Source organism: Rhipicephalus microplus, chromosome 3 (genome assembly GCF_043290135.1).
Source record: "Rhipicephalus microplus isolate Deutch F79 chromosome 3, USDA_Rmic, whole genome shotgun sequence".
Taxonomy (NCBI): Eukaryota; Metazoa; Arthropoda; class Arachnida; order Ixodida; family Ixodidae; genus Rhipicephalus; species Rhipicephalus microplus.
The window spans coordinates 180,081,372-180,106,159 of record NC_134702.1 but is presented as its reverse complement, the minus strand read 5'-3'; the positions used below and the strand labels follow the sequence as shown (position 1 = coordinate 180,106,159).

The 24,788-nt window shown below is 44.7% G+C and overlaps 1 protein-coding gene across 2 annotated transcripts; it reads right to left on the bottom strand.

Moving 5' to 3' along the window:
* Nucleotides 1–9,891: 9,891 nt before the first annotated feature.
* MED21 (mediator complex subunit 21) lies at nucleotides 9,892–24,788 on the bottom strand. Of its 2 annotated transcripts, XM_037434200.2 has the most exons (4): nucleotides 24,560–24,715; nucleotides 24,288–24,399; nucleotides 15,633–15,733; nucleotides 9,892–10,274 (listed from the first exon to the last, which is right to left on the bottom strand). In XM_037434200.2, exons 1-4 carry the CDS (start codon nucleotides 24,599–24,601, stop codon nucleotides 10,107–10,109), a joined length of 423 nt encoding a protein of 140 aa, XP_037290097.2. In that variant the 5' UTR covers nucleotides 24,602–24,715; the 3' UTR covers nucleotides 9,892–10,106. The 2 variants fall into 2 exon arrangements, with proteins under 2 accessions (XP_037290097.2, XP_075746726.1); XM_075890611.1 differs by lacking the exon at nucleotides 24,288–24,399 and having other exon boundaries at nucleotides 24,560–24,788.

Here is a 24,788-nt window from a genome sequence, read left to right as displayed (position 1 = left end):
TGTTGTTTTATAACGTGTTAGTGCAAAATCACTGGCGTAGGAATACAATGCGCCCTGAGCTACGTGCAGTGCCACATTGCATGATCGGTGATCGGCTGCGCTCGACGTGAATGTAATTTCAAGCTGGAGTCAATCACCACGGCTCAACAATTCGCCGCCTTGTACTTCTTCATACGTTTTACCTAGATGCCATTTCACGTGTTGATCCTTCGAGAGAACTCGGATCGGTTCTTTGAAGACAGGCTCCGATGCATGCCATATGTTGGCGGGCCGACCCGCGATATTTTTGTTCGACAAGATTTCCCGGTGTATTCCCGTATGAGTGTGCGTAAGACCTCAAACACGGACGCCTAAATTATGAAGCGAAAAAAAAAGAAAGTGTTTATGCGTCGCTGCCGTTTTTGCAAGGTGCCCCCCCCCCCCCCCCTCACTGTCATCTATCACGTGCGCCGTGACGATGCAGCTGTCATTTTCCCCATCTGTAAACTCTGTTTGAATTGTTTCGCTGTGCAGTTGAACGGGCATATATCGGCTTATCGCGAAATAATGCAATATATAAACAATTCGATATATCAAATACTCTTGTGAGAAAAATTTATTGAAGGGCAGTTTACAACTGTTCACTGTACAGATTAATTCGTTATAAGCGGGTTAGACTGTGCCGGTAAAACTGATTACAAATGCAAGTGTGCATGACTTGTAGCTTCAGGAGGCGAATGTCTCGTGCAGCATCTTTTTAACATTTGTCTAACCTACAAGCAAACGAATAAGTCACTTACGAGAACTATTGTCGGACAAGAAATCAACAGCATTTACAATAAAGCCAACATTTTAACTTGCTTGCACTACATAACCAGCTTTTCTGTTTTTCACTGCACTGTGTCCTGTAATTTATAGATGACTTGTACTTGCCACAGCCCCAATCAATCGTGATAAGCTCTTTTCTGTTGATCAGTACATGATGAAGGATGTAAAATCAGGACATTTAAACAGGCCCCACTAGGTTGTCTCTCACATGCATCTTTTGGAAATCCTTCAACATAAGATGTCACTGCAGCCAACATTTCAACAAATGGACTTTATTTGTCAAGGTAGCCAGCGTCTTCATTAGCAGCATGTTTATATATGCTTTGCTTGCTCTGCCACAAGCCTAACAAACTTGAAGGATGTTTGAGCTTCACCTTCAAGAAGAGTGAAACGAGGTTGCATGATCAGGCTCCGATCGCATTGCCTTTTCAATTGTTAGCCTGACCTAAAGGAGAATTGACATGAATTTGAAATATTTTCAGATTTTTGCTCTAAATAAAAACAATGGTGTCGAGAACCTTGAAATAGTATCATGGTGCCTGGCAATGCATTGAATATACTTCTAATACTGCTGCCTTAAGAAAGTACTTTAGGTTTCGATATCGAGAGGGCAGCTTCACAGTGATGTGTATTGTCTGACGTCAAAAGGCAGACAGCAACTTCCAACATACTAGCAGCAGCTGTCAGACGCACGTTGCGCATGTAAACAACGATGGATCAATTGTCTTCCAGCAACTATGGCAGAAATTTCCGCGATTTTGGTTGTGTGCAAGACGCAAGGTCCACAAATCCAGAGAACTGTTGGCTTGTCGTGATGATGTTCATTGTAGTGGGGCTAGCCTGCATATGCTGTGTGAAATCCAAATACAATATTTTATATGTGTTGTCTGGTGTCTGCAGAGCGTTAACGCTGCCTATCGAGGAAAAAACAAGTGCCCCTTTTGCAGTGCCTCAAATTAATGTCGGCGTTACTTTGACTTCGTGAGTGACACCACAACAGAGGCATAAGAAAAAGAATGTCTGTTATAACACTGGCAGTTTGGAACTATTCTAGCATGCCTACCTAAAGTACAGCTGCGAAGAGCCCACTATGCCGTAATTCTTCCATTTGCGAATCAGCAAAGTACCCTCTACTCGACCGTAAGGAAACGTGTGCACCTGCACACTTTGCAACTGTTGTTAATAATAACAACCAATTATGCACTTAATAATGGATGGGACATTAAACCTGCAGGCATTGTGAGATTCACATGCCTTTGATGCCTGATGCAACTGTTAAGATTCTGTCCAACATTACATGTGCTACACTTAATGCTACATAATATTTGAATAGGTTTTTTTCCTAAGCAGTTCAAAGCACATGTGTGGCTCTATGGTATAACTGACTGTCATGCACAAGGTCTGGGTTTGATTCCTAGTCGAATAGAATATTTTTATCACTTATTCATTTCAATCTCGAATTTTGGCTCGTGGACAATGCCAAATTTTTGGTCTCAATCTAGGACGATGGCATCGGCGTTCTCGCGGAACGAGCTCTTTAATCTTAACATGTGAAACAAAAATAAGATGGCTAAGAGTATTAACAAGAGCCTAAGGACTGTGCAGCGAGACGAAATGTTGAGGTGTACCATCAAGAAATGGGAAGACAATAATGCAGATTGGTGAGCATACCGGACAGTACAATTATTCTGATTCATGTTAGGTAGAAGAAATTTAGTTTGACTGGCTATGTCAAGTAGGCGGCAGGCTTCTGATGATGCATTAAAGTGAAGTAATGTTTGCGAAGGGAAGGCACAATAGTTGGAACGTTATGGAGGGCTTGGAAATGCTACGAGTTTGAAGGAACTCTTACGCATAACTTAAAGGAGCACTGACATCAAATTTCAGAATCGAGATCTGCCCTTGATTTGATAGCTTGGTATGCGTAGGTCCTCGTGATTATATCTGAACTGCGTCCATTGCATGGAAGTTATTTTATTTTGATGCAAACAGTGCACACAAGCTCAACAGAAAATGGAGTCGGCAAACCTTCTGGAGCTCACTCACGGAATGTATCTCGCGCTTTGGATTTACCCGGACTCATACTCACCAAAATCTTTCTCAGGTGGACTAGCTCGGACTCACACTCATAAAAGTTTCTTTCAACCGAACTCACCAAAATATTACTCACTCAGACTCACGGCTCAGTCTGAGTGAGTCCGGGTGTGTCAACACATGAGTTCATTAGCCTAGAATTATGCTTTTCAACCATGATGTGAATGCTCTATAGCAACGATATCTCACGTAACTGGTGCTGTTCTTTGCGCCTTTTCATATAGCACCTTCAAATAAGAGTCATTAGTGTTTGTAAACCAGTAAGGTCAGTTTTCTCCAAATAGACGACAACATAACACATGTTTATTAAGAACTGCTTCGGAAGAGTTAGTGGGTAGGAGGGAGGGTCAAGGTCCTCCCTTACGTAACTCATGCCTCTGATCAGGAAATATTGAAATGGTGTATAAAAGACATTGCTTTGGAATACGTATACGAAGACACGAGTATGAACGTGAATCCAGGTAAAGCTAATATAAATGCTGATTTGAAGATGAGTAGACACGACCATAGGCTGGCAAAAGAAAGTGAATCTCACTAAAGCTCGCTTAAGGTCATCGGCAGGATTTTATCTTGGGGGGGGGGGGGGGGTGCAAACCAGTGTTGCTTTGCGGCTGGGAGAGGGGGAGAGTACTTATGTAGCTTGTATGAGGGAAAGGGCTGGTGAGGCTTGAGGGGGGCAAGTGCCCCTTTTGCACTCTCCTGCCGACGCCCATGCACTCGCTCAACAAATATATATTTTGCTTTGGACTCATTCGAACTCGGGCTCACCAAAATTTTCACGGGTCGAACTTACTCACACTCATGAAAATACCACTCACTTCGACTCACTCAGACGCAAACTTGTGGCTCTATCCAAGCCTGAGTGAGTCGACTCATGAGTTCGCCAACCCATGTACGGCACACATTATAAAAATGTATGGTCTCATCGCACAAACATTTAAACTTTATTCTTTACTATTTTTGGCTAAAACCTGAGAAGAAATGTCAATTCTGTTCACTGTGATGTTTCTCACCATGTGTCTGGTCGAGGGCATGACAGATGGCACCGCCTCATCAACAGATGACGCTCGGTGGTTTTGGTGGCGCAGTTCGCGCGAGCTGAAATAAAGCAGTTACTCAACGGAGTCTGTGTTGGCTGGTCGTCTCGTTACTACCCTCTTCCCTCTTATACCGCACCCACAGCCGTCACTGTCCCTCCCACAGAGAATTTCATGAACGCTCCATCTAGTAGTGCTAACTCATTTTCAAGACACCAAGGACTTCTCTGGCAGTTCACTTGGCTCTCTTTCCCATACAGACAGATGTTTGCACTGCTTGTTTTAGGAAGAAAACCTAAAAGTCTTTATAAATTTAATCAATGATTCACATTGCATCTTTCTTCAGTCAAACATATTGTTTCAGTACTAACGATGAACCTTCAGGGAGTAACAACAAACTCCCAATATGCATAGCATTTACATTAGCCAAGAAAATGTACTTAGGATTCGAGTGGACACCAGCTAGCACGGCTGTCTTTGACAGTGGAGGGCAGGTGTGCTGCGGTTTTGTGAGGGGGTCTGAAATTTTCGTTAAGCTGTATATGTATATAGAGTGCTTGCTTGCGCCGGTTGGTGCATGTCTATAGAACACCAGTAACAGCACAAATAATGGGACAATACAAACAGATGAAGATCTGCATTTTATTATTTAACTCTTCCAGCGTGGGCATGAACTGTCCAATGGCAATGTAATAAATTCATTTTGCTGAAATGCAGCTTCAAACAGATGGCAGGAATTTTTCTTGTCTCCTTGAGCAGTTGAATTTAATGGGGACAGTTAGGCTATTTGGTGCATCTTTAGAGACACAGGCGCTAAAAAAATACAAGGGTAAAAAAAATGACGGTTCTCTTGCTTTTGCTACGCTTTCTCTGTTTTTGCGTGTGCTTTAGCTTTGGTTCCATAGTGATGAAAGAATTATCTTCAAAGATAAAAATAAGATAACTTACATTACCTTTCAAGTTATGTTGGGAGATAAGCCCATTGACTGACAGAGTGAATGTACACAATTTTTCAACGATTTCGTTCTGAGAAAACATGCACTCTACAAGGGGTAGCGAGTTTACACAAAGGTTTTAATGGACTACTCACAGACTGACATGGGAAAATTTAGGGCAAAGTGATGCACATACTTTCATTTCAATTGCTCTCAGTTGAGGTCAAATCGGCGTACTTTGGACTCAAATGCATAGATCGGAGCCAACATTATCGTTTGAAACCAGACTCACCTCGACATGTTGTAATTATCTCAAATCATTTATCTCAAGCTTACCAGTCGCTATACCAAAATAATTGGGGGACACTTAAGCTATGTCTTTAGGAGTTCAACGCAACAGTGATATTCAGTCCCTAGTGCATACTTCAACCACTTTGTGCATATTTATTGTATGATGTTAACCAAGAAGTTTAAATGTTGATTACAATAAAATCCGTAAAGTTGAATGTGGCTTGTATCAGTGAAGGTTTCATATATGGCTGCATTCTGTGTAATTGGTGGCATACATTAAATCATGAGCTCTTATGCACGTTTAATTCTTTCAAAAACTTGCTTTTCACCCACAACATGGTCTTAAGGAAATACCCACAGCAACGTGTGCACCTTTTGTACTGAGTGGCCAGCCTCAAAGGGGCCCTGCACTACTTTTTAAGAATGATCGGAAAACGCTGCCGATAGGTAGTAGAGGCTCCCGAGAACACGCAAGCCAAATAATATAGCACAGCACGCAGGCTGCAATGCACCATAATTTTATCCAAGTCGGCTAAAAATTACTTCCTTTTCTCTCGACAAATTACATAGAAGCTCATAAATCACTCTTAGAATGCCTTCTATCAGCCATTGTCTGATTTGAACATGGCGCGCTCAGTCATTGCAGGGATTGCCGCAACTTGTCTATGCAAGCGTGTGCGATCACACTGAAAAAGCCACGTATTCAAAGAAAAAGAAAACATAAAAGGCCACGAGGCACCCGTAACACATTTTTATTGCCCATGCCAACCCCTTTCGCTTAGCTTCCAGCGCTTTCGCCAGGACGAGAGAAGATAGAATGCGATTGCAGCGGGCGACGAATCTTTGTAACTTCGCTCGTATGGAACGAATTCTCAACATTTTTGCGGCATTGAATTTATAAGGCAATAAGCTCTCTTAGCAAGTCCATTCCATGGTTACTTGAAAAAGTGTTTAATGTAACATTGAATGTAACATTGCTTTCCTTGAGCAAGCCTCACGTGCAAACAAAAACAGCACACCAAGCTAATTAACTACTAGCTTCTGACAGAACCATCGCTTCTGACAGAACATAACGCATCATCTTCTGAGTTGGTTCCCAGCTCACCTTGGACAAATCAACGATTCCCCTCCCAATCTCAACGAAGCAGCACACGAGGCGGCACGAGAACTCTCCAACCGCGCCTCCCCGGGGATGCGTTCTACCGGTGAAGAGGATAACCGGGAAATTCTTACAACATATAACGAGCTCACTAAGCATTTCTACCTGTCTAGAAGGATTTTCCCTCCACCTCACAAAAATCTAACCCGGCCCCAAGCAAGTACATTAAGGCTTTTGCAAACGCGGATGTACCCTACTTTGAAAATGTTAAACATCATGTACCCTGACCTTTACCCAAGTAATCTTTGTCCACATTGTGGGGAAATAGCTTCATTAGAACACATGCTCTGGCAGTGCACCAAATTCGCTCATTTATCGCACATCACCTCTGCCAGATGGGAGGCGGCAATCCGCAGCTCGTCCTTGGCAGATCAGCTCTGGGCTGTCCACCAAGCCCGCGAGGCGGCTGAGGAGCTTGGCATCCCAGTCCCCACGTGGGAGCTGCCCGCAACACAGTGATCTGTGTTTTGGAGGACCAAATAAAAGTTTATCCAATCCAATGGAACGAATTCTCAACATTTTTGCGGCATTGAATTTATGAGGCAGTAAGCTCTCTTAGCAAGTCCATTCCATGGTTACTTGAAAAAGTGTTTAATGTAACATTGAATGTAACCTTGCTTTCCTTGAGCAAGCCTCACGTGCAAACAAAAACAGCACACCAAGCTAATTAACTACTAGCTTCTGACAGAACCCCCAACTGAAATGGTGTTTCAATTATTGCTCTGAATGCGCTGCACTGAAAAGAAACTGCAATACTGCGTCCACAGAATGCTCTTCTTTGTGCTTAGGAGTGGCGCAGCGGTTAGTGTGTTTAGTTGAACATCTTCTTTGTGTCTGAATACAACAGGTGATTGGCATTATAGACACCTACAACTATTAAAATGTATCTAGTCTGTATGCTGCAGAAATGTCATTTATTAACATACACGCACAATCAAATGTTTTATTCCAATGACTGCTACACCTAGAGGTATCTTAAAGAGTGGTTGACTAAGAGTTTTGGTGACTGACGATAAATATTTACCATTGTAGTTAGTGAAGTAAAAAGCCCCAGTAAATAAGTAATTGCAATACTATAACAAAAAAGAACCTACCAATGAGGACCACTGGGGAATAAAAACAGACTTGCTATTAAAAAAATGAAAAAAAAAATATGGTTGGGTAGTCTAAAACTGGACAGGGCAACACTGCCCCATTTTTTCTTGGTCTTACTAGGTAGCTGTAAGCACCATACAAGGCGACACCACAACCATCTTCATCGTTTGCGAAATCACTGAATTCGTGAAAATTTTATTACGAGCTTTTCTAAAATGCTTCAACAGCACCAAAGAGGGCGCTACAACCCACTGCAAGGTTGCTTTCGCCTCGTGATGCACACAGGTCGTAGTTCGCTTTGATTCCACCAAGAGACAGTTGGCGCTGTGCTCCCGAGATGGTGGTGCCCCCATGCAGGCGCACGGTTATGCGGGGCCATGGGAAGGGAGCTCTTGCTGTTTTGGCGCTTGATGCCGCCAAGGACAGTTGTCTCTCGTGAGGGTTCTGTGGGCATGATACTGCAACTATGTGTCCACGGACTACGGAGGAGAGGCTAACGTCAGTGACTCTACACTTGCGGTCCATTGTACCTGTTATGCTATTTGTGTGTTATACTGTGAATATATTGGATTGTCAAGTTAGTTCAGTTATTTATCAGATTCGGATGGCGAGCTTGCCGTTACGTAAAAACTGTTAATAAATCTGCACTGTGGCATGTTTGCATACGTTTTTTTTTTTTTTTTCCGAGCCGAGACCACACACACTGCATCAAGAAAACGTGTGCCACATTTTAACAAAAATTATTGCCTGGAATGCTTTGTCAATGCTTCTCTCAAAAATATTGATGCTCCAGCACAAAGTTGGCCAAAATTTGTGTTTAATCTATGTCAAGATGAAAATTTGCCCACCTTCAATGTATAACTTTTTATAAAATGAAGTTAGAACATCCAGTCTAGTTTTACTGCATGCAGTTCTGATTCCAGATTATTTGATGAGCTGGTTTACTCAATAACTCTCTCAGTTTAATAAAACTCCTGCTCCTGAAAAGGCACACAAAATAGTTTATATTAAACTATGCGTACCATACTTGAAAAATTACTGCATATTTTAAATTGGCACACAAATAAGCATACACAAAGCAAGTACACTCAAACCTCAATAAGGAGCATTCCCACTACTGTCTGATCCTACCGGTTTAAAGCCGGTACGCACCGATGATCCCACCAGAGAAGGATTGGCCACCCTGGTGCAGTATCTGGCCACCCCCTCCCGTAGGCATTGGTCAATTAACTCACGGCCCTCAGTCCCCACCAGCTGCGGAGCAACTGACCACGGCGGCGGTCAGATCTGCAAAGCAGCAGAGGGTGCTAGGAATCTCTGGATACGGACAGGCCACCATTGGAACTTGAACTTAGCAACGTTTAACGTTAGAACGTTATCTAGTGAGGGAAGTCTAGCTGTATTATTCGAGGAGCTAGAAGGCATTAAATGGGATATAATAGGGCTGAGTGAGGTTAGGAGGACAGATGAGGCCTATACTGTGCTACAGAATGGGCACGTCATTTGCTATCGGGGCTTGGCAGACAGAAGAGAACTGGGAGTAGGGTTCCTAATTCACAGAAACATAGCTGGCAACATAGAGGATTACTATAGCATTAATGAAAGGGTGGTAGGCATTGTAATTAAACTGAATAAAAGATACAAAATGAAGGTAGTACAGGCTTACGCGCCTACATCCAGCCATGATGACGCTTCAGTTGAAAGCTTCTATGAAGACGTGGAATCGGCAATGAGTAAGGTGAAAACACAGTATACTATAGTAATGGGCGACTTTAATGCAAAGGTAGGGAAGAAGCAGGCTGGAGACCAGGCAGTAGGAGATTATGGCATCGGCACTAGAAACGCCAGAGGAGAGCTACTAGTAGAATTCGCAGAACGCAATAATCTGCGTATTTTGAATACCTTCAATATAAGAAACATGGACATAACTATCTGTTATAACAAATTAAATGAAAAATAATTTTGCAATAGATACAGTGTTATAATACACTTACAGATATAATGAAGATATTTTCTTGTAAGATGCAACTTTGTTACAATGAGGTTTGAGTCGACTGTAAAACACATCCAGCATCTTCGAGTGAATTGAGTGCCCATTGTTATTTTTACATCCTGGAATTTTCTGGGGCGCACCTCAATCTAAAGCACGTGGGCCAATAGTATTTCACCTCTATCGAAGTGCGGCTGCTGTGCTAGTTGGTAGGTATTCACTGTGAAAGATGTGTACACAGAAAAGACCCCAGAAATTTCAATCAGGCATGGACAGATGATGCCCCACGGAGCACGAAATCAACCTGGCAGGCATTTCCTCTAAGCACTGAGGGAAGCCAAAATAAACAGATGCATTGAATGGGTCACTCAGTTGTGCAGCAGGGAAATGAAGGCACTTCAGGGATTGCTGCGACACTGTGACATCATGAGCATTGAACTAGTTTCAACTTTTGAACAATAAAAAATTGACAGCGGCACACAATTACGAAAATGTTTTTATGTCAGCAAGTCAACAAGGGACAAGGTCATGAAACAAAGAAGAACCGATGCGCATGAGCCCGAAAATATCACGTAACCACTTCCCCAGAGGAAACCAGGAAAAAAAATTTTCATTGCCCAGTCTGTCATCCCGAGTCTGAAATGGGGGGACAACTCGTATGACACTTCATTCTACGGAGTCCACAAGACGATGTGCTGTCAGTTGGGTGGCGCTTCGTCCAGGTGCTGCATGCTCAGCTGCGACTCGGCAATGTCGTGCAGCGCTTTCTGGATCTGCTCAAGGAGCGCCTCGCCCTGCTGAACTACTTCCTCCAGGCGTCGGGCTGCCTCCTGGTTCTCCACTTCCAGCCGCCTAAGGTTGGCCGCCTGCGGAAAAAAAAAGGAGGAGACTCACTTGTCGATCACCCTTTCCCTAGACCACACACATTGGCAGCCCCGATTGCCGGCCGTATTTTGTTCTATATCTCTAGAACAGTGCTCAAATGAAACATGCATAAAAGTTCATGAAGCTTTATATAATCACCCAGGACGACCCAATAGCAGAAGCCATCTCCTTTTCTTCTCAGCTGATGTATTATTGGCTTTCCCCCCAGTTTGAGGGGGAGGACAAAAAAAAAAGTCAGGATCAATGCGACAGCAGTGTGGGGCAGTTCATATTTAATGCAGGTCACAGATCAACTCTTTATTTGTGTGTAATGAACAGACACAAATGACCAAGGCAAATGCTGTGGGCAATAGTAACAATAATTATGAATCTTTAGTAATTACACTGATAGTTGGGCTAGGTGGTGTTGGTTCATAGTTATGAACAGTGCAAAAAACACGGGACACAAAACGGACTGTGTCTGTGTGGTTTTCTTCTTTTGTGTCCTGTGTTTTTTGCGATGTTCATAACTTTAGTAATTACCCTCAAACCTTGACATAACGAAGTATCGGTTATAACAAAGTAAATTAAAAAGTCTCACAAAAGATGTAGTGTTTGGAATAAACCTTCACAATAAATTTTCGGATGTAATGAACTTATTTTCGTGTAAGATAGAACTTTGTTATATTGAGGTTTGAGTGTAGTTCCTTAAAGGCCAACTTCAGCCATTTTTCAAGCTTCACTGGGCATGTTCCATAGCATGATTCTTATCCCAGATTACAGATGCAGATTCGTAACGCGTGAATTTTATTGATTGCCTTAGCTTTCCCACCTTACTTCCCACTGTTATTGGCAAGACTGTGTGTTCGAAGTCATTCAGGACAAAACGACAGAACCGAGGTGCCACTGGAGTGTCTGCTGCTCACAAGCAACCTTTGCGTGTTTTCAGTTAGCACTTCTTTGTTTTGGTGGGAGTACTTCAGTTCCTCCCAGTGCGCATGCTTGCAATCAATGGTTGGCAGGTGGTGTTGCGCTGTGGGCTACATTTGCAAATAACGGTTACCTTCCTTCTCCACAGTAGTGTGTTTTTAGCAAGCAGCACGGGCTTACTGTACATCAAGTATAGTGACACTTGTGGGAATTGAGGCTGGCCCGCTGCCTTTGCGCGGGCTTTCCCGCCTTTCTCCAATTCTCATGTCCCGACATGTCTGCCCTCCTTTGCTGTCAGCCGCGCTGGGAAGGGCGGAGTGACGTTTAACTCCCTCACCCGGTAGCGGATGTTGACTGTGGCGCCGCGCGCGGGGACCCCCGAGAGGTTTTTCGCGCGCTGCGTCGGGAGCGGTGAGTACAGTCCGGGACTTCAAACGGTGAGCCACGCATTCTTTTCCGTCCGTCGAGTCCCGTCGCTCGGGCTCGTCGGACTTCGCCGACGGCGCCTCGCGCCCGAGGCGAACGCTCACCTTTTGTTGCCCCGCTGCGTACTCACGGCCGAAGGGCAGTACGGTGTCCTAGTGCGTGGCCTAGCTACGCCGACACGTCTCCCTCCGAAGCCAACGCGAGCGCCTTTGCCCTCGCTCGAGCAACCGGCCCCTTTGTTCCGGTGTCTCCGTGGATCACCTTTACCGCGGAGACGTGCTCGTGGCACCCTGTGTAGTACTTTGTGCCCGTGGCGGGGATAAGCCTACTTGCTTTCCCGCCGCGCCTTTTTGCAACGGGCTGTACTGCGTTTGGTGTTGCCACAATAAAGTGTTGCGACTTGAGCAGTATCGTGTTTCCCGCCACGGCGAAGGTTAACGCGTGCCCTGCGGCTCGCTAAGACCGGACCCACGCTGGTGGCCGTACTCCTTCGGGATACGTGTACACCACACACTGTACTGGCTGAAGTCACTAGAGTGCACATGCGTGAACATTACTGAACAGAAATACTGTCCGTCCATTATGACCAGCGCGGTGCAACAGCAGAAATAGAATTTGGGGCAATTCTAGGAGCAATAAAACATTACTTTTGGAGAACTAAAGTGCAAGTTTGGAGCACGTTACGAGAAAAAAAAAAAGTATTCAATTTTTATCGTGAAAGACCTAATTTGGAGCAATATGGAAAATACAAGAAAAATATATGTACAAACCATTCAACATCCCGTAAATCATACAGAATGAAGATGCACTGCTATTTCTATATAACTAATATTTTGAACCACCCCACCAGGCTAACAATGATAAAGTCCACGTCAGCATTTGCCATGCCTGTCAAATCTTTCGACAGGCTGCGAGGATCGAAATCAGGATCTACCAAGCTGGCGACCTTGAGATTTGGAAGATTCGTAAATTGAGTAGAGGAGGCGAAAAAAAAAAAATTGTGCACAGCTTTGTGTGCCCGGCTAGCTCAGTCGGTAGAGCATGAGACTCTTAATCGCACAGCTTTGCTTGACTTTTTAGGGTTGCAAAAATATTATATACTGATCCAAAATATAGCCAGTAATTTTATAGACCTAAGCAATCATATTAGTACTCACAATTATGTGGCATATACATGAACAAGTAATTGTCCAAACTGTGTTGCGTCCCGGGACTAGTGCTAACAACCCCTTCCAAATCTTAAAACGCTTTCCCGCAGGTCGCCAGTGTATTGCAGCAAAGGTGGCTTAAGTGGCATCCTGCACAAGTTGGAACAAGGCAAAAAAAAATTTTTGAGCCGTTACACACACCCTTCCCTCCCTCCCTTTTTTTCATGATGTGGTTGGGTTTAAGGCACAACTTTATGGCTCACTTGCAAGGTGCGTTTGACCACACAAAGTAAGAACGGCACGCACCTATTGCCAGTCAACGGCACCAGATATCTATCACATGTGCCGCTGCTATGGCAACCAACATAGTTGGCGGCAATGCCCAGGTTCGCAAAACATCTACTTCGCGCGCAGTAAAGTCAGCACATGCTTCCAGCTTTAGTTCCTAACATGCCATAGGCACGTTTGCTGACAAGAAAATTCATATTTCCCATAAAGCATTGGTGGCTACAGCAATGCATTTTTTTTCTCGAACTTGCGTCGTGATGCCGATAGAGCGGATCAATCGGCACGTGGCATTGTCACTCTATCTGGTCGATCGCATCTCGCGAGTGTCCTGCCCTAATGAGTATATCCCACCGTCGTTAGGTTACATCATAGGTTATGGTCTGCGCACCTAAATCTCTAGACTATTTGACGACGAAATCTATCGGGAGCCAACATGGCCTGCATTTCTCGCTGAAATTAGTGTGATTGAGAAAATTTTGAGGCTGGTCAGGCATTGTGGTGCAGCTTGGCACAACTTCGTGGTTTTGGCGCAGTTCAGGGCAAAAACGGGGAATCGTATCAAATTTGCACAATTGGCACAGTTATTGCACCCCTGCTTGACGAATTCTTTTATACAGCTAGATCTATCAGTATGAACATCTGCAGACTAAAACATGTGCCAGGTCGGTAAGACAGTGTGCATAACGTGCAGCCCAGAGAAGGCTTTTTCAGAATATAACGCATCTGAGCTGCTTAACGAGGAAAAAAATTGTCTGTTTTGATTGGCAAACAATTCTTTCAAAGGTAGCACTGCATTTATACACTCTCAAAGGGAGTCTGCATTTATACACTCGCCATCGAATGTTCAAGCATTATCACTAGCGGCGACGTAGGTTCCAGAATAATCTGCAATGTTCACGAAGTGGGCGTAATCTTAACACAGTGATCTACTACAGCCTCAAAGCTTTTCGAACATCGTAGGCATGGTTTGTGCTGAACGTTGTGTAACGGAGCGATAATAAAACTTGAGGAAAGCAACGTGGCATTGCCCCCCTCTGAAAAAGGCATCGTAGTGATGCTTTAACAAAAGATGAAGGTACAATAATAAAGACAATAAACAATAAGTACAAGCAATAAAGCACAGCAAGAATAACAGAATACAGTCCTCAGGTTCACGCATGAAATGGCTTGAGGCGCACTACATGGAGGACTTCAAGTCGAGCACGGCACTGTTGAGAGTTGGTAATGCTGTCGGGAACAACCTTCTAATCCAGTGGTCCAAGACATCGAGCTACTCTGTACGGTCCGACATATTGTCGCAGAAGTTTTTTCACCGAGTCCACGTTGGCGTATCGGCATCCATACCCAGATACGGTCACCGGGCTGGTACTCCACGAAGCTTCATTAAAGATTAAAACAGCGGAGCCGCCTGCCGATTCTTGATGCACAAACGGGCGAGTTGACGAGCTTCTTCCACGCTCGGTGACCTCAAGCTTCTTCATTGGCGACGTTTGGCAGCATGGCGTCGTTGTAGAGTTCCATGCCATGTTCCTTTCCTCAAGTTTTGTTATCACCGCGTTACACTACGTTCAGTGCAAACCGCGCCTACGATGTTCCAATAATAGATTGTTGTTTTAAGATTATGCCCACATCGAGAACAGTACAGATTATTCTGGAACCTATGTCGCCGCTAGCCATAATGCTAGAGCATTCGATGGCAAGTGTATAAATGCCAACGCGCTTCGCCGCTTGTCGGTTGATCGACGGCTGACGCTCTGCCTACCGCTGTTAGTGCCAGTGCCTCGCTGTAATCTTACTTTTCATTTGTTGGCCACAAGTTCAGCCCAAATAAACCCTTCAATCTTCAACCTGCTCTATTCGTCGTTGTCACGACGCCGTAACATCTGGCCGAGGTGCTGGGTAATCCATGTACTGCACGCCCCCTTCCAGCCGTGAACCGAGTCTACGTCGTAGAGAAGACACCGACGCCAACCACGACCAGCGAGTCAGCCGTAGGCAACAAGGTCTACCACTGGAGTATAGGCCTTTACCCAACAAGACTCGCACTTCCACAATGACGGCCACTGCTGCAACGATGACTGCCTCTGCGCCACTGCCTGCGGCTATTGTGATGCACCTACCCAGGGAGCCACCAAGCTTCCATGGAGCACCTAATGAAGACCCGAAAACCTGGCTAGAGACATACGACCGAGTCACTTCCTTGAACAGCTTGGGCACCAAAGAAAAAGTACGCCACGTATACTTTTACCTAGAAGACACCGCAAAGGTGTGGTTCGAGAACCGGGAGCCCACGCTGCCAAGCTGGGATGTCTTTCAGATGACGTTCCTCCGCACAAGCAGGAGCATCGTCCGCAAGGAACATGGCAATATTTTTCTTAAAATTAACTGTACAAAAAGAGTATAAACAGTCAGTGTTTCCTCCCAATTTTTCTGAAGGTATAACTGTTCGTGTGCATTGCAAGGTTAACACCAATCGATTTATTTCCCTCTGCAGGGTCTTTTTCTTTAACACTGGTTAACTAACGCCCAGTACTGGAACGATTATCAAGCCAGTGACCACTGCCATACCTGTAGCTCAGGAGAAGCTTCTTCACTTGGCAGGGAGTCGATCAGGACATCGATATCCTTTGCAGTCCTGGCTATCAGTGTCGCAAACAACTGTGGGTAGTCTGAAAGACATAAAAAAAAATACACCAACCAACTTTAGCCTCTAGGCTATGCAACAGTGGCCTACGGAGGCACATGCAACCAAATTATATAGAGCAGTTACAAGTCTATACAAGATGAACTCTAGAATGCGTGAAGCAGGTGGACCTACTTTGGCTGGACAAGACAAAAACAACAATGTGAACTCAGCCGTGTGTCAAGAAAGTTCTCGTTCTAAGCAGTGTAGCGAAGATGTAGTGGAGCACGGGCATGGGTGTGTGCGGGGCTTAGTAAAAGGAACACAAGAATGAAGAGAGAAAAAGAACAACCGGTCCAGCAAATGGGCGCTGTCTCTAAGTCTCATCCTTTACGATGGCGCAGTCGACGAAGAAGACTTACGCCCTGGCTTCTTCGTCCAGGACACCCGCCAACGTGCAGCCGCGGTAACCAAAGCTTGAGGACGGCGTCCAGGCTGTCTCGGCAGCTGTTCACCTGCCACCACCGTTCGGGGACAGCGTCAAGGCCTCGTCGGTGGCTCCAGTCCACTTTACCAGTACCAGTTCACGACAAAAGGCGCCGTCCACACGTCCTTAACAATGGATTCTGCCGTGAGTACCAAAACCACTACGCACTGTGTGAACCCCGTCCATGTTCCATAGGGCACCTCACCCAAGAACAATGCGGAGCTCGCGTGTGTTCTCACGCAACTGCCCGAACAGCTTGATTGCTTGGCGTCGTTGAGCTCCAGGGTCCGGCCGGCCGCGTCCCCATTTACTGCCCTCTCGGAATTACTGGAGTTCCAAGGCTTCCAGGATGACACCCACCTATAGATTGCGACCATCAATGCGCTCGGCTTGCGCCATGCTTTGTCCGACAATCAAAAATGGTTGATAGCCATCAACCGCCTGTGCAGTGCTGCAGAGGCATGGCACAAGTACAAAAGCGTCGAGCAACGTTCCTAGATGGAATGGAGTGGCCGGCTCATTACAGTCTTTGTCAGATTGGCCGCGACACTTGCAAGCCAAACAAGGCACATACCGAGGATGAGGTTCTGGAAAACCTCTTCAAGGCTGCAACTGCACAGTGCAGCTCATCGACAGGCAGCTTGGTAGCCTGCCCTCCAGCAACCACCGGAACCGACTTCGTTTCTTTGCCATTTCGTACTCCCCCACCGAGTTTCAAAGGTCATATCGGCGTTATACCACCAGATTCCCAACATCACTTCATGCGCCACCAAAGGCAGTCCCTTCTAGCACTAGAAGTATGCATCGTCAGCATTGGCAAGCTTACTGCTCTAATGCAAAATGGAGCTCCACGCACGGTGCTGCATCAACACCATGCCCCAGCCACCCTGCAACCATGGCATGAGGCGCCCCTGCGTGTCCTTGGTGGCTCCATTTTGTTTGTCGGTGCGCTTGATCTGCACCTCGAAACGAAAGCCGGGAGCATGTTCCTTGTCAGCGTTCCCGTACTCGGGGACCTGCCCGCTGATATGATCCTAGGAGCTGACTTGCTCATCTCCGGTGAAGTTAACCTCACCATTGATCACAATGAAATCCATCTCAGCTTTTCGACTCCGAGTACGGCATCAACACGTTGAGCCCAAGTTGACAGACCACAACTTCAAGAGCCTAGTCCCTACTGATACAAAGATCAGCTACTCTGACTATACAGACACGCAACTGATGGCTTTGAAGCAGTCATTGGCCGAGAGCTCAAATGTTTCATTCAAAAAAGTCAGCAAGAAAACCACTGATGCACCTCAGGTCAGCGGAGCCAGCTTTATCCATCCCGGCAGGGAAGCATGCCAGCGACAGCGATGCATACCAGTCTGCTGACGATGGCAAATGCTCTTTTCCGAAATCCCGTCTACCACCAGACATCCGCGCGGATCAACACGCATTAGCTCTCCCCGTCTTCGGACCCACCAAACACTCAATGCACCGGTGAAACCGCGACCAGTTCAAGCAAGGTAGCGAGGTGCCTTCAGAAAACGTCAATGGTTTCAGCGGGAGGTGCAAGCACAGCAGTATTCACACATGCAGGCATAATACAGGGCCACAAGTTACCACCTTTTGTCCTATTCGTCGCAGAATTAAAGATTTTGGAGACCGCAACGTAGAAGCTGCTAAGCCTAATTATGACCTCTCATCGTACCTTGTCTGAACTTGCACGCCTTCTGCGCTGCGCAAGCATTTACCTGCTCAGCACGTGAAAGTGGATGACGACTGGTGCCCCAAACTGCAACAACAGAATTGTCTCCTAAGCATACTGCAGCCACAACGAAGCAGCCAATCTCGACCGCCTGAGTCGCAAGACAGATTGAGGTGTGCAGAAGAACGGCCAACTAGGCACCGCCAGTGGCACCCAGCAGAGAAATCATTGCCCTACTTCCGAAGCAAGCCGCAGTGTGTCTCAAAATGACCCAAACGAGGCAGCCAATGCCGCTCTCCAGAGGCGTCAGTGTTACCAATGATCCTTCAAGATCCAGTACCTATGAACGCTTTACCTCCTGAGGAGACAACCACTGCCAGAGAAGGGCTATTTTTTGGAAGGGCTCTATGTTCGCAGCGTCGCCAAGTGTAGCGAAGATGTAGTGAAACTCGGGCATGGGTGAGTACGGGGCTTAGTAGAAGGAATAGAAGAACGAAGGGAAAAAAAGAACAACCAACCGAGCGAACAGGCGCTGTCTCCGAGTCTGATCCTTTACAGCAGTTACATCTACCCTCAAACCTCGATATAACAAAGTACATGAAAATTATTCTTGCAGACACAGAGTGGTATTAAACATTTTTAATGAATTTTTGGACCTAATGAGCTTATTTTCATGTAAGATGCAACTTTGCTATAATGAGCTTTTAGTGTATTCCAAAATGGTTGCGATTGTAAAATCCTGCATAGCCACAGCATCTAGTGCTACTCAATGATTACTTTCATGAAACAGAAGAAACTCTCACCCATTCTTTCCTTTCTTCAAAGAGGAAAGCAGCCTGCCTTACCTTACTTCCCAAACTATTCCACAATGAACCACGTTACTTGTCACTTTTTCACTGATCACCTACATAGGGTGGCTATCACCTTTTCCAGTCATATAGTGATTGTGTGATTTCTTTTATCCCCAGACGTCAACAGACTGAAACCACTAGCCCACGTCTCAAATTAAAGCCACCCTGTCACATTTTTTCGATACGGTTAAAAAATGCTGCCGATCCGTAGCCGAGGCTTCTGACAACATGCAAGTCAAGCCTTGGAGCGCAGTGCATGACCTTGAATTTACATCTAGTTTTCACATTAGGCTAAAAACTTATCACTCTTCTTTTGGAAAACAATGCCATCAAAATTCAATATGATTGCAACACAAATGCCAAGTACATGATCATTGGCTTATTTGGGCATCGCGAGAAGCACGGTTGCTGCAGCTGCCCCGGGAATCCACGAAACAACCGCACTGCACTCTGTAGTACAGGTATTATGTGTAGTATAAAACTACAGCAGCGCACTCGCGGTGATGTGGAAAGCAAGCTGTGTGTTTAAAGGAAAAATAAGATAAAGTGCTCGCAGCCATGATCCACACTGACAAACAGACAGACCAGCCTCTTGCCCCCTTGTCAACTCTTTCGATGTAGCTTTCAGGACTTTAATGTTATGTGCCGATTGTGAATGATAGGAGACTTTCAATAGTTGTTTGGCTGAAAATGTGTATTCCTTCCTTCAATATTCACAGTGCCTATTGGCACTGTGGATACTGAAATAAACAAATTCACTCGTATCAAAGAAGAAAGCGCATGAAGCATCAGACAAATCCTCGTAACTGTGCTCACACTGGACGAATTCTAAACATTTTTGTGGCAGTCGATTCGCTAGGCAGTAAACACTGCGATAATGCCATTCAATGATGACTTAGAAAAGTGTTGTAGAGCCCCTTTTTAAATTGTCCAGCCATGCTTAGGTCAGCTACATACAATCTGTTCCTTTCTGTTCAGTGGCACTTGTTTCGTTGTGTATTTTTTATTGAAAATTTTGTGCTGTGTCATTATACATCCCATTTTTTTTGTAAGACCGCAACAGTTTTCAATGGCCTCAATCTTCGAAGATACTGTTAAAATAAATAAGTGAGCAAGTGCTCCTGATACTCCGGCAGGACACGACTGCTCGGAACAGCGTGATAAAAAATGCAGGCCGCACAGCCAAAAGCAATAGTCAACAAACTGCAGTAAGTTGCAATGGTAAGTTCGATGAGTTGGTAGGGAAATGAAAATGAAAAAAAAATGGAAATAAACAACAAAGGAAAGAAAAGGACAAGCAAGTGCAGACTATGAACTGAAGCTCTATTGCAAGAAGGAGGCAATATAAAACGGACAGAATAAAAAGCAAGGGGGGCTAAGGGGAAAGGGGAAAAAAAGGCACCAAATCACCAAAAACCTAGGCCACATCAAGCATAGCACACCAGTCATACAAAACCAAGATAGCTTAAGTTTTTATCATGTATGGCCACAGAGTGATCACTGATGCAAGAAGACTCATATTTCTTGTGAATATAAGCACCGTCAATGAGTTTGCGCACTTTTTGGTCTTTATGCCGGAACAACACAGAAGTATCACCAAAGAGCGGAGCGCAGTCACATTTCTTACAGTGGGCTGCTAGATAAAGGCCGGAGTAGCCTCTCAGTGAATTAAAACATTCTCGAAATCTAACACTAATACAGAGACCTGTTTGGCCGACGTACACACGATTGCATGACAAGGGTATGGAGTGGACAACACCGGTGATTTAGGATACATAATTATGAATATGACTAACAATGCATGTATCTTGCTGGACATTTTGCTAATTCACGACTCGTCTGTCTGCTTTGACACATAAAGTGGATAACTTGTTCCTGGCAGAAATAACCACTTGGACTTGGAGATTAACCGTTTTTAGGTGGTGGGTAAAACCGTGTATATAAGAACAGCAAATGTCTCATGCTGTGCCTTCTCGTCCAAGTTACAGACATCACCAGGACCTCTCTTAATCTTCTTAAAGAATTTCTCGCAGACCTTTACCAATACGTCCCGTGGAAAGCCTGTTTTCAACTAAATGAGAGCAGGATATCTTCAGTGCAGAGCTAAACTATGAGATTGCAATGGCATTTTTAACCAGTTTCGTATGGCCCGATTTGTAGTTCAGTTTTACAGGCCTAGGCACCACAACATGCGTATACATTGGTTCTTTAAGTATTCCGGAATTAACTTCAAGCGAAGACCACACTGCCCAAAACTCTCTAGAATACCTGCTGACATATCTTTAGTTCCCTTACAGAAAAAACAACGTAGACATCAAGATAACGAAAAACTCTATTTACAGAAGCCTGTAAAATCGTTTGTACCATCCGATCAACTTCTACTTAGAAAATTATCACTTAGAACAGGTGTCACCCTAGACCCAGTACAAACACCTTTATTTCTGCGGGTACGTCTCACCTTAGAAAAAAATAAAGACCCCAGGAAAAAAATCAAAACTTCTGTGAAAGATTCAGCTGACATACCACTTAAGCCTTTGAAGGCAGGTTCATCATGGTGACATTCCTTCACTGCTGTCAAAAGATGATTATGAGGGAGAGAATAAAAAAGGTCCTCTAGGTCAACGCTCACGGCGTCACAATCAACAGGGCTGTCATCACTCAGGAATCGGACAATCGTTTCCGAGTTAGGTGCAATGTACGGGTCATCTCTATATAGAGACAATAGGCACATCTGCAAGAAACCAGACACACAATACTGCCACGTGTCGCGTTCCATGATTATTGAACGAAAAGGCATCCTAGTCTTGTGCGTATTTGCAGTGTAAAATACCTCAAGTTGCAATTTTCTCACCTTTTTTACAAACTGCACAAGTGTCTGCAAGTTCATCTCCAGCAACGAGGCTACAGTTTGCTGTTTCCTTTCCACTGGCTTGACTGACGTGGTCCGGAAATTTGATGTGGCTTAGGTTTTTGGTGATCTGGTTTCTCGTGCCTTTTTTGCTCCTTGTTCTTGGCCCCCTTTTGCTTTTTATTCTGTCCATTATATATTGCCTCGTTCTTGCAATAAAGCATCAGTTCATAGTCTGCGCTTGTCTGTCCTTTCTTATTTTCATCCTTTTTCTGCACAGTTGTTATGGCTTGACGAACTTATTGGTACAAGTACGAGTCTTTCTCACTTTTAAAAGGTTACTGACACAAAAATTCTCGGCTGGCATTTTTGCCTCAAGTGAATAGCCCAGATCTCAACAGCCTCAACAGCTGTGTATTGCTAATTGTGAGTGCCTGAGAAGGTAATTACAGTCCGTTTTTGAAAGCTAGCACCAGTGCCTACTGTACCCTGCCATCTACACACGGTATGAGCTTCTCAAGTGCTCGTGCAAGATATCATGACGAAGATAGCACAAGCAGCTCCTTTGAGAGTTTTAGTGACACACAAACCACGGTAGTTTCGGTCCTCACATGATCACAACTAGCCAGACTGCTTTATGAGGTTACCAGAATTAGTACTGCAGGCTGGCATCAAGCCCGTGTAGATGTCAGCAGGTGTGCCACTGAAAAGTGAACTTTAACATCAAAGTATCTTATCAGCAATTGCTGGCCTTCACAGTTGCACAGAGCTGCTTCTGTATATAGTATATTTGCACGGCAGTGTAATCTTGCCTTCAAAGAATGGTGTCAGCACCCTTTAGGCCTGAGTATGTCAATTGAAATTGAGCAGCCTAGCCGAAGTGCACATGTTTGAGCAACACAGTGCATTGAGGCAATTCTAAGGCGCAGAGCAGAATTAGACGGGACATAGGTTTTCACAGGTGCCATGACCGTACAACTTCTACTTGTGACTGAACATGCCATGCTCTTGAATGCCAGAAACTCGATTGTGTTTTCTCAAAAGCAAGCATTGCAAGAAATCCATCTGTGTGCCATTTCAATGCTATCAATTGAGTTCAGTGTGGGAAAAAGACCTCTCCAAGTGGCCTCCATTAAACCTGCGTTTTGAATAGGCTGAATATAGCCTATGTCTGCAAATTACCTGACCTTATTACTGAAGAATAAACTGCACTCTTTTATTGAAAAGCAGAACTTCACAATTTGTACCCAAGCCTCTGTTACACCAACAATCAATGCTACCATAGATCACATTACCTGCCAAACTCAACATTTTACACTTAATCTAAAACAATACAAACTACTCACATTGGTATTTTAAGCATAATGATTACATCCCATCTCTTATTGTTACAACTACAATTTTTTTAATTCTTGTTGCATAGTCATTAGCTTCTTATCAAGTTTCAGATTAACAGAATATATTTGGTACACAGACACATACACTGTTCTTTTTAGAATGCTAGAAAGACAACTGTACATTACTTCTAGGTGCCTGCCTTTCCAACATACTGTTCAACCTATTTAAATTTGTCCACTCACTGTTTTGTCATAACTTGAGCTCCTCAGCTTACTGCAGTACATAAAGCCACTCTTTCACAGGTGTGAAGGCTTGATGGCAAATCACAAAAACAATTTCCTTGCTAAGCCGCTCTCTGCATATATCAGTCTTGAAACCTTTTTTTTTTTTTAACAGCTGGTTAAGGTACTAAATCATTCGACTGTGCTGTATTTATTTGAATGTAACGTTTCCTTCCTTGATTCCTTGAACAGCTTCCTTGATTTTGATGGAGGCACACAAATATAAAAGCGAAAATTTGGTAATCAAGAACAGTAGTAAGCGGCGCTGTTAGACTTGGAGGCTGACATACCTTCTTTGATTATCGCCTACCATTTCCAATTGCTGAAATTTCTGTTCATTTTTGATGTTTCCCTTTTTTTCCTTAGAGTGTATACAAGTCTTTTCATGTTCAAAACGAAGAAAGTTTTCTATTTTGAGCATCACCCCATGATGTATCTCGTTTTCTTGGATTCTTGATGTAGCCCCGCCGCGGTGGTCTAGTGGCTAAGGCACTCGGCTGCGGCGGCTGCATTTCCGATGGAGGCGGAAATGTTGTAGGCCCGTGTGCTCAGATTTGGGTGCACGTTAAAGAACCCCAGGTGGTCTAAATTTCCGGAGCCCTCCACTACGGCGTCTCTCATAATCATAGAGTGGTTTTGGGACGTTAAACCCCACATATCAATCATCAATCATATCAATCAATCAATGGATTCTTGATGTACATGGCAGCACTAATTTTTTCCAAGATGAAGCCGCCTCTGCATCCGTTGACAGTAATAGATCATAGTCTCGCCACATTGCCCGCCACGAGGGTTACAATGCTCGGCTACTGGCCCAAAGGCAGAGAGTTCGATCCCGGCGGCCGCATTTCGGTGGAGGCGGGAGGCCCGTTTACTGAGCGATGTCAGTGCACGTTAAACAACACCGGATGGTCAAAATTTCCGGAGCCCTCCGCTACACCGTCCCTCTTAATCGTATCGCGGTTTCGGGAAGTAAAACCATTCCTAGCCTAACTGTTACTCTCCGTTTCTCAGCTACAACCAGCTCATTTGAGTAGGAAACACCCGTTGTAGGTAGACCTCGCGGCCAGTCGAGCGTGACACAACCGATTCCGAGCACTCGTACCTTCTTGCGGTTGCTGACCGGGCTTCGAGACGGACTTCTCGAACTCCGGGAAGCTGCTGGGTGGCGCATACTGTTGCAGGATACCGATGCTGTTGCAGAAGTTGTCCGCTTGCTGCGACCGAAAGAAAAATCGACGCGATACAATCACGCATGGACGACAGTACACCGAAAGGATGCGTCAAAACAAGAATTCCCTCATTCGCGGTCAAGCTTTTGACAACACAGATCAGAAACACTACTAATAAAAAGAGAGCAGAGGTGAAATAACTAACCGCATTCACTGCGTCTTGAAGTTGCGTTAACCGGTCGGCCATGATGTAAATAAACGCCCCATGTTGCCAGGGGTGGCAAGCTCATTTCGTTCTTCCTTGACTAATCTCCCATGACTAATACTCGGCCCTGTTTAAAACGCTCGTAAAATAAATTTTCTATGCATTCCTACGCTGCTAACCTTCAAAAAATTGTCGATTAAGCGCGTTTATTGGTTTAAACTAAGTTTTT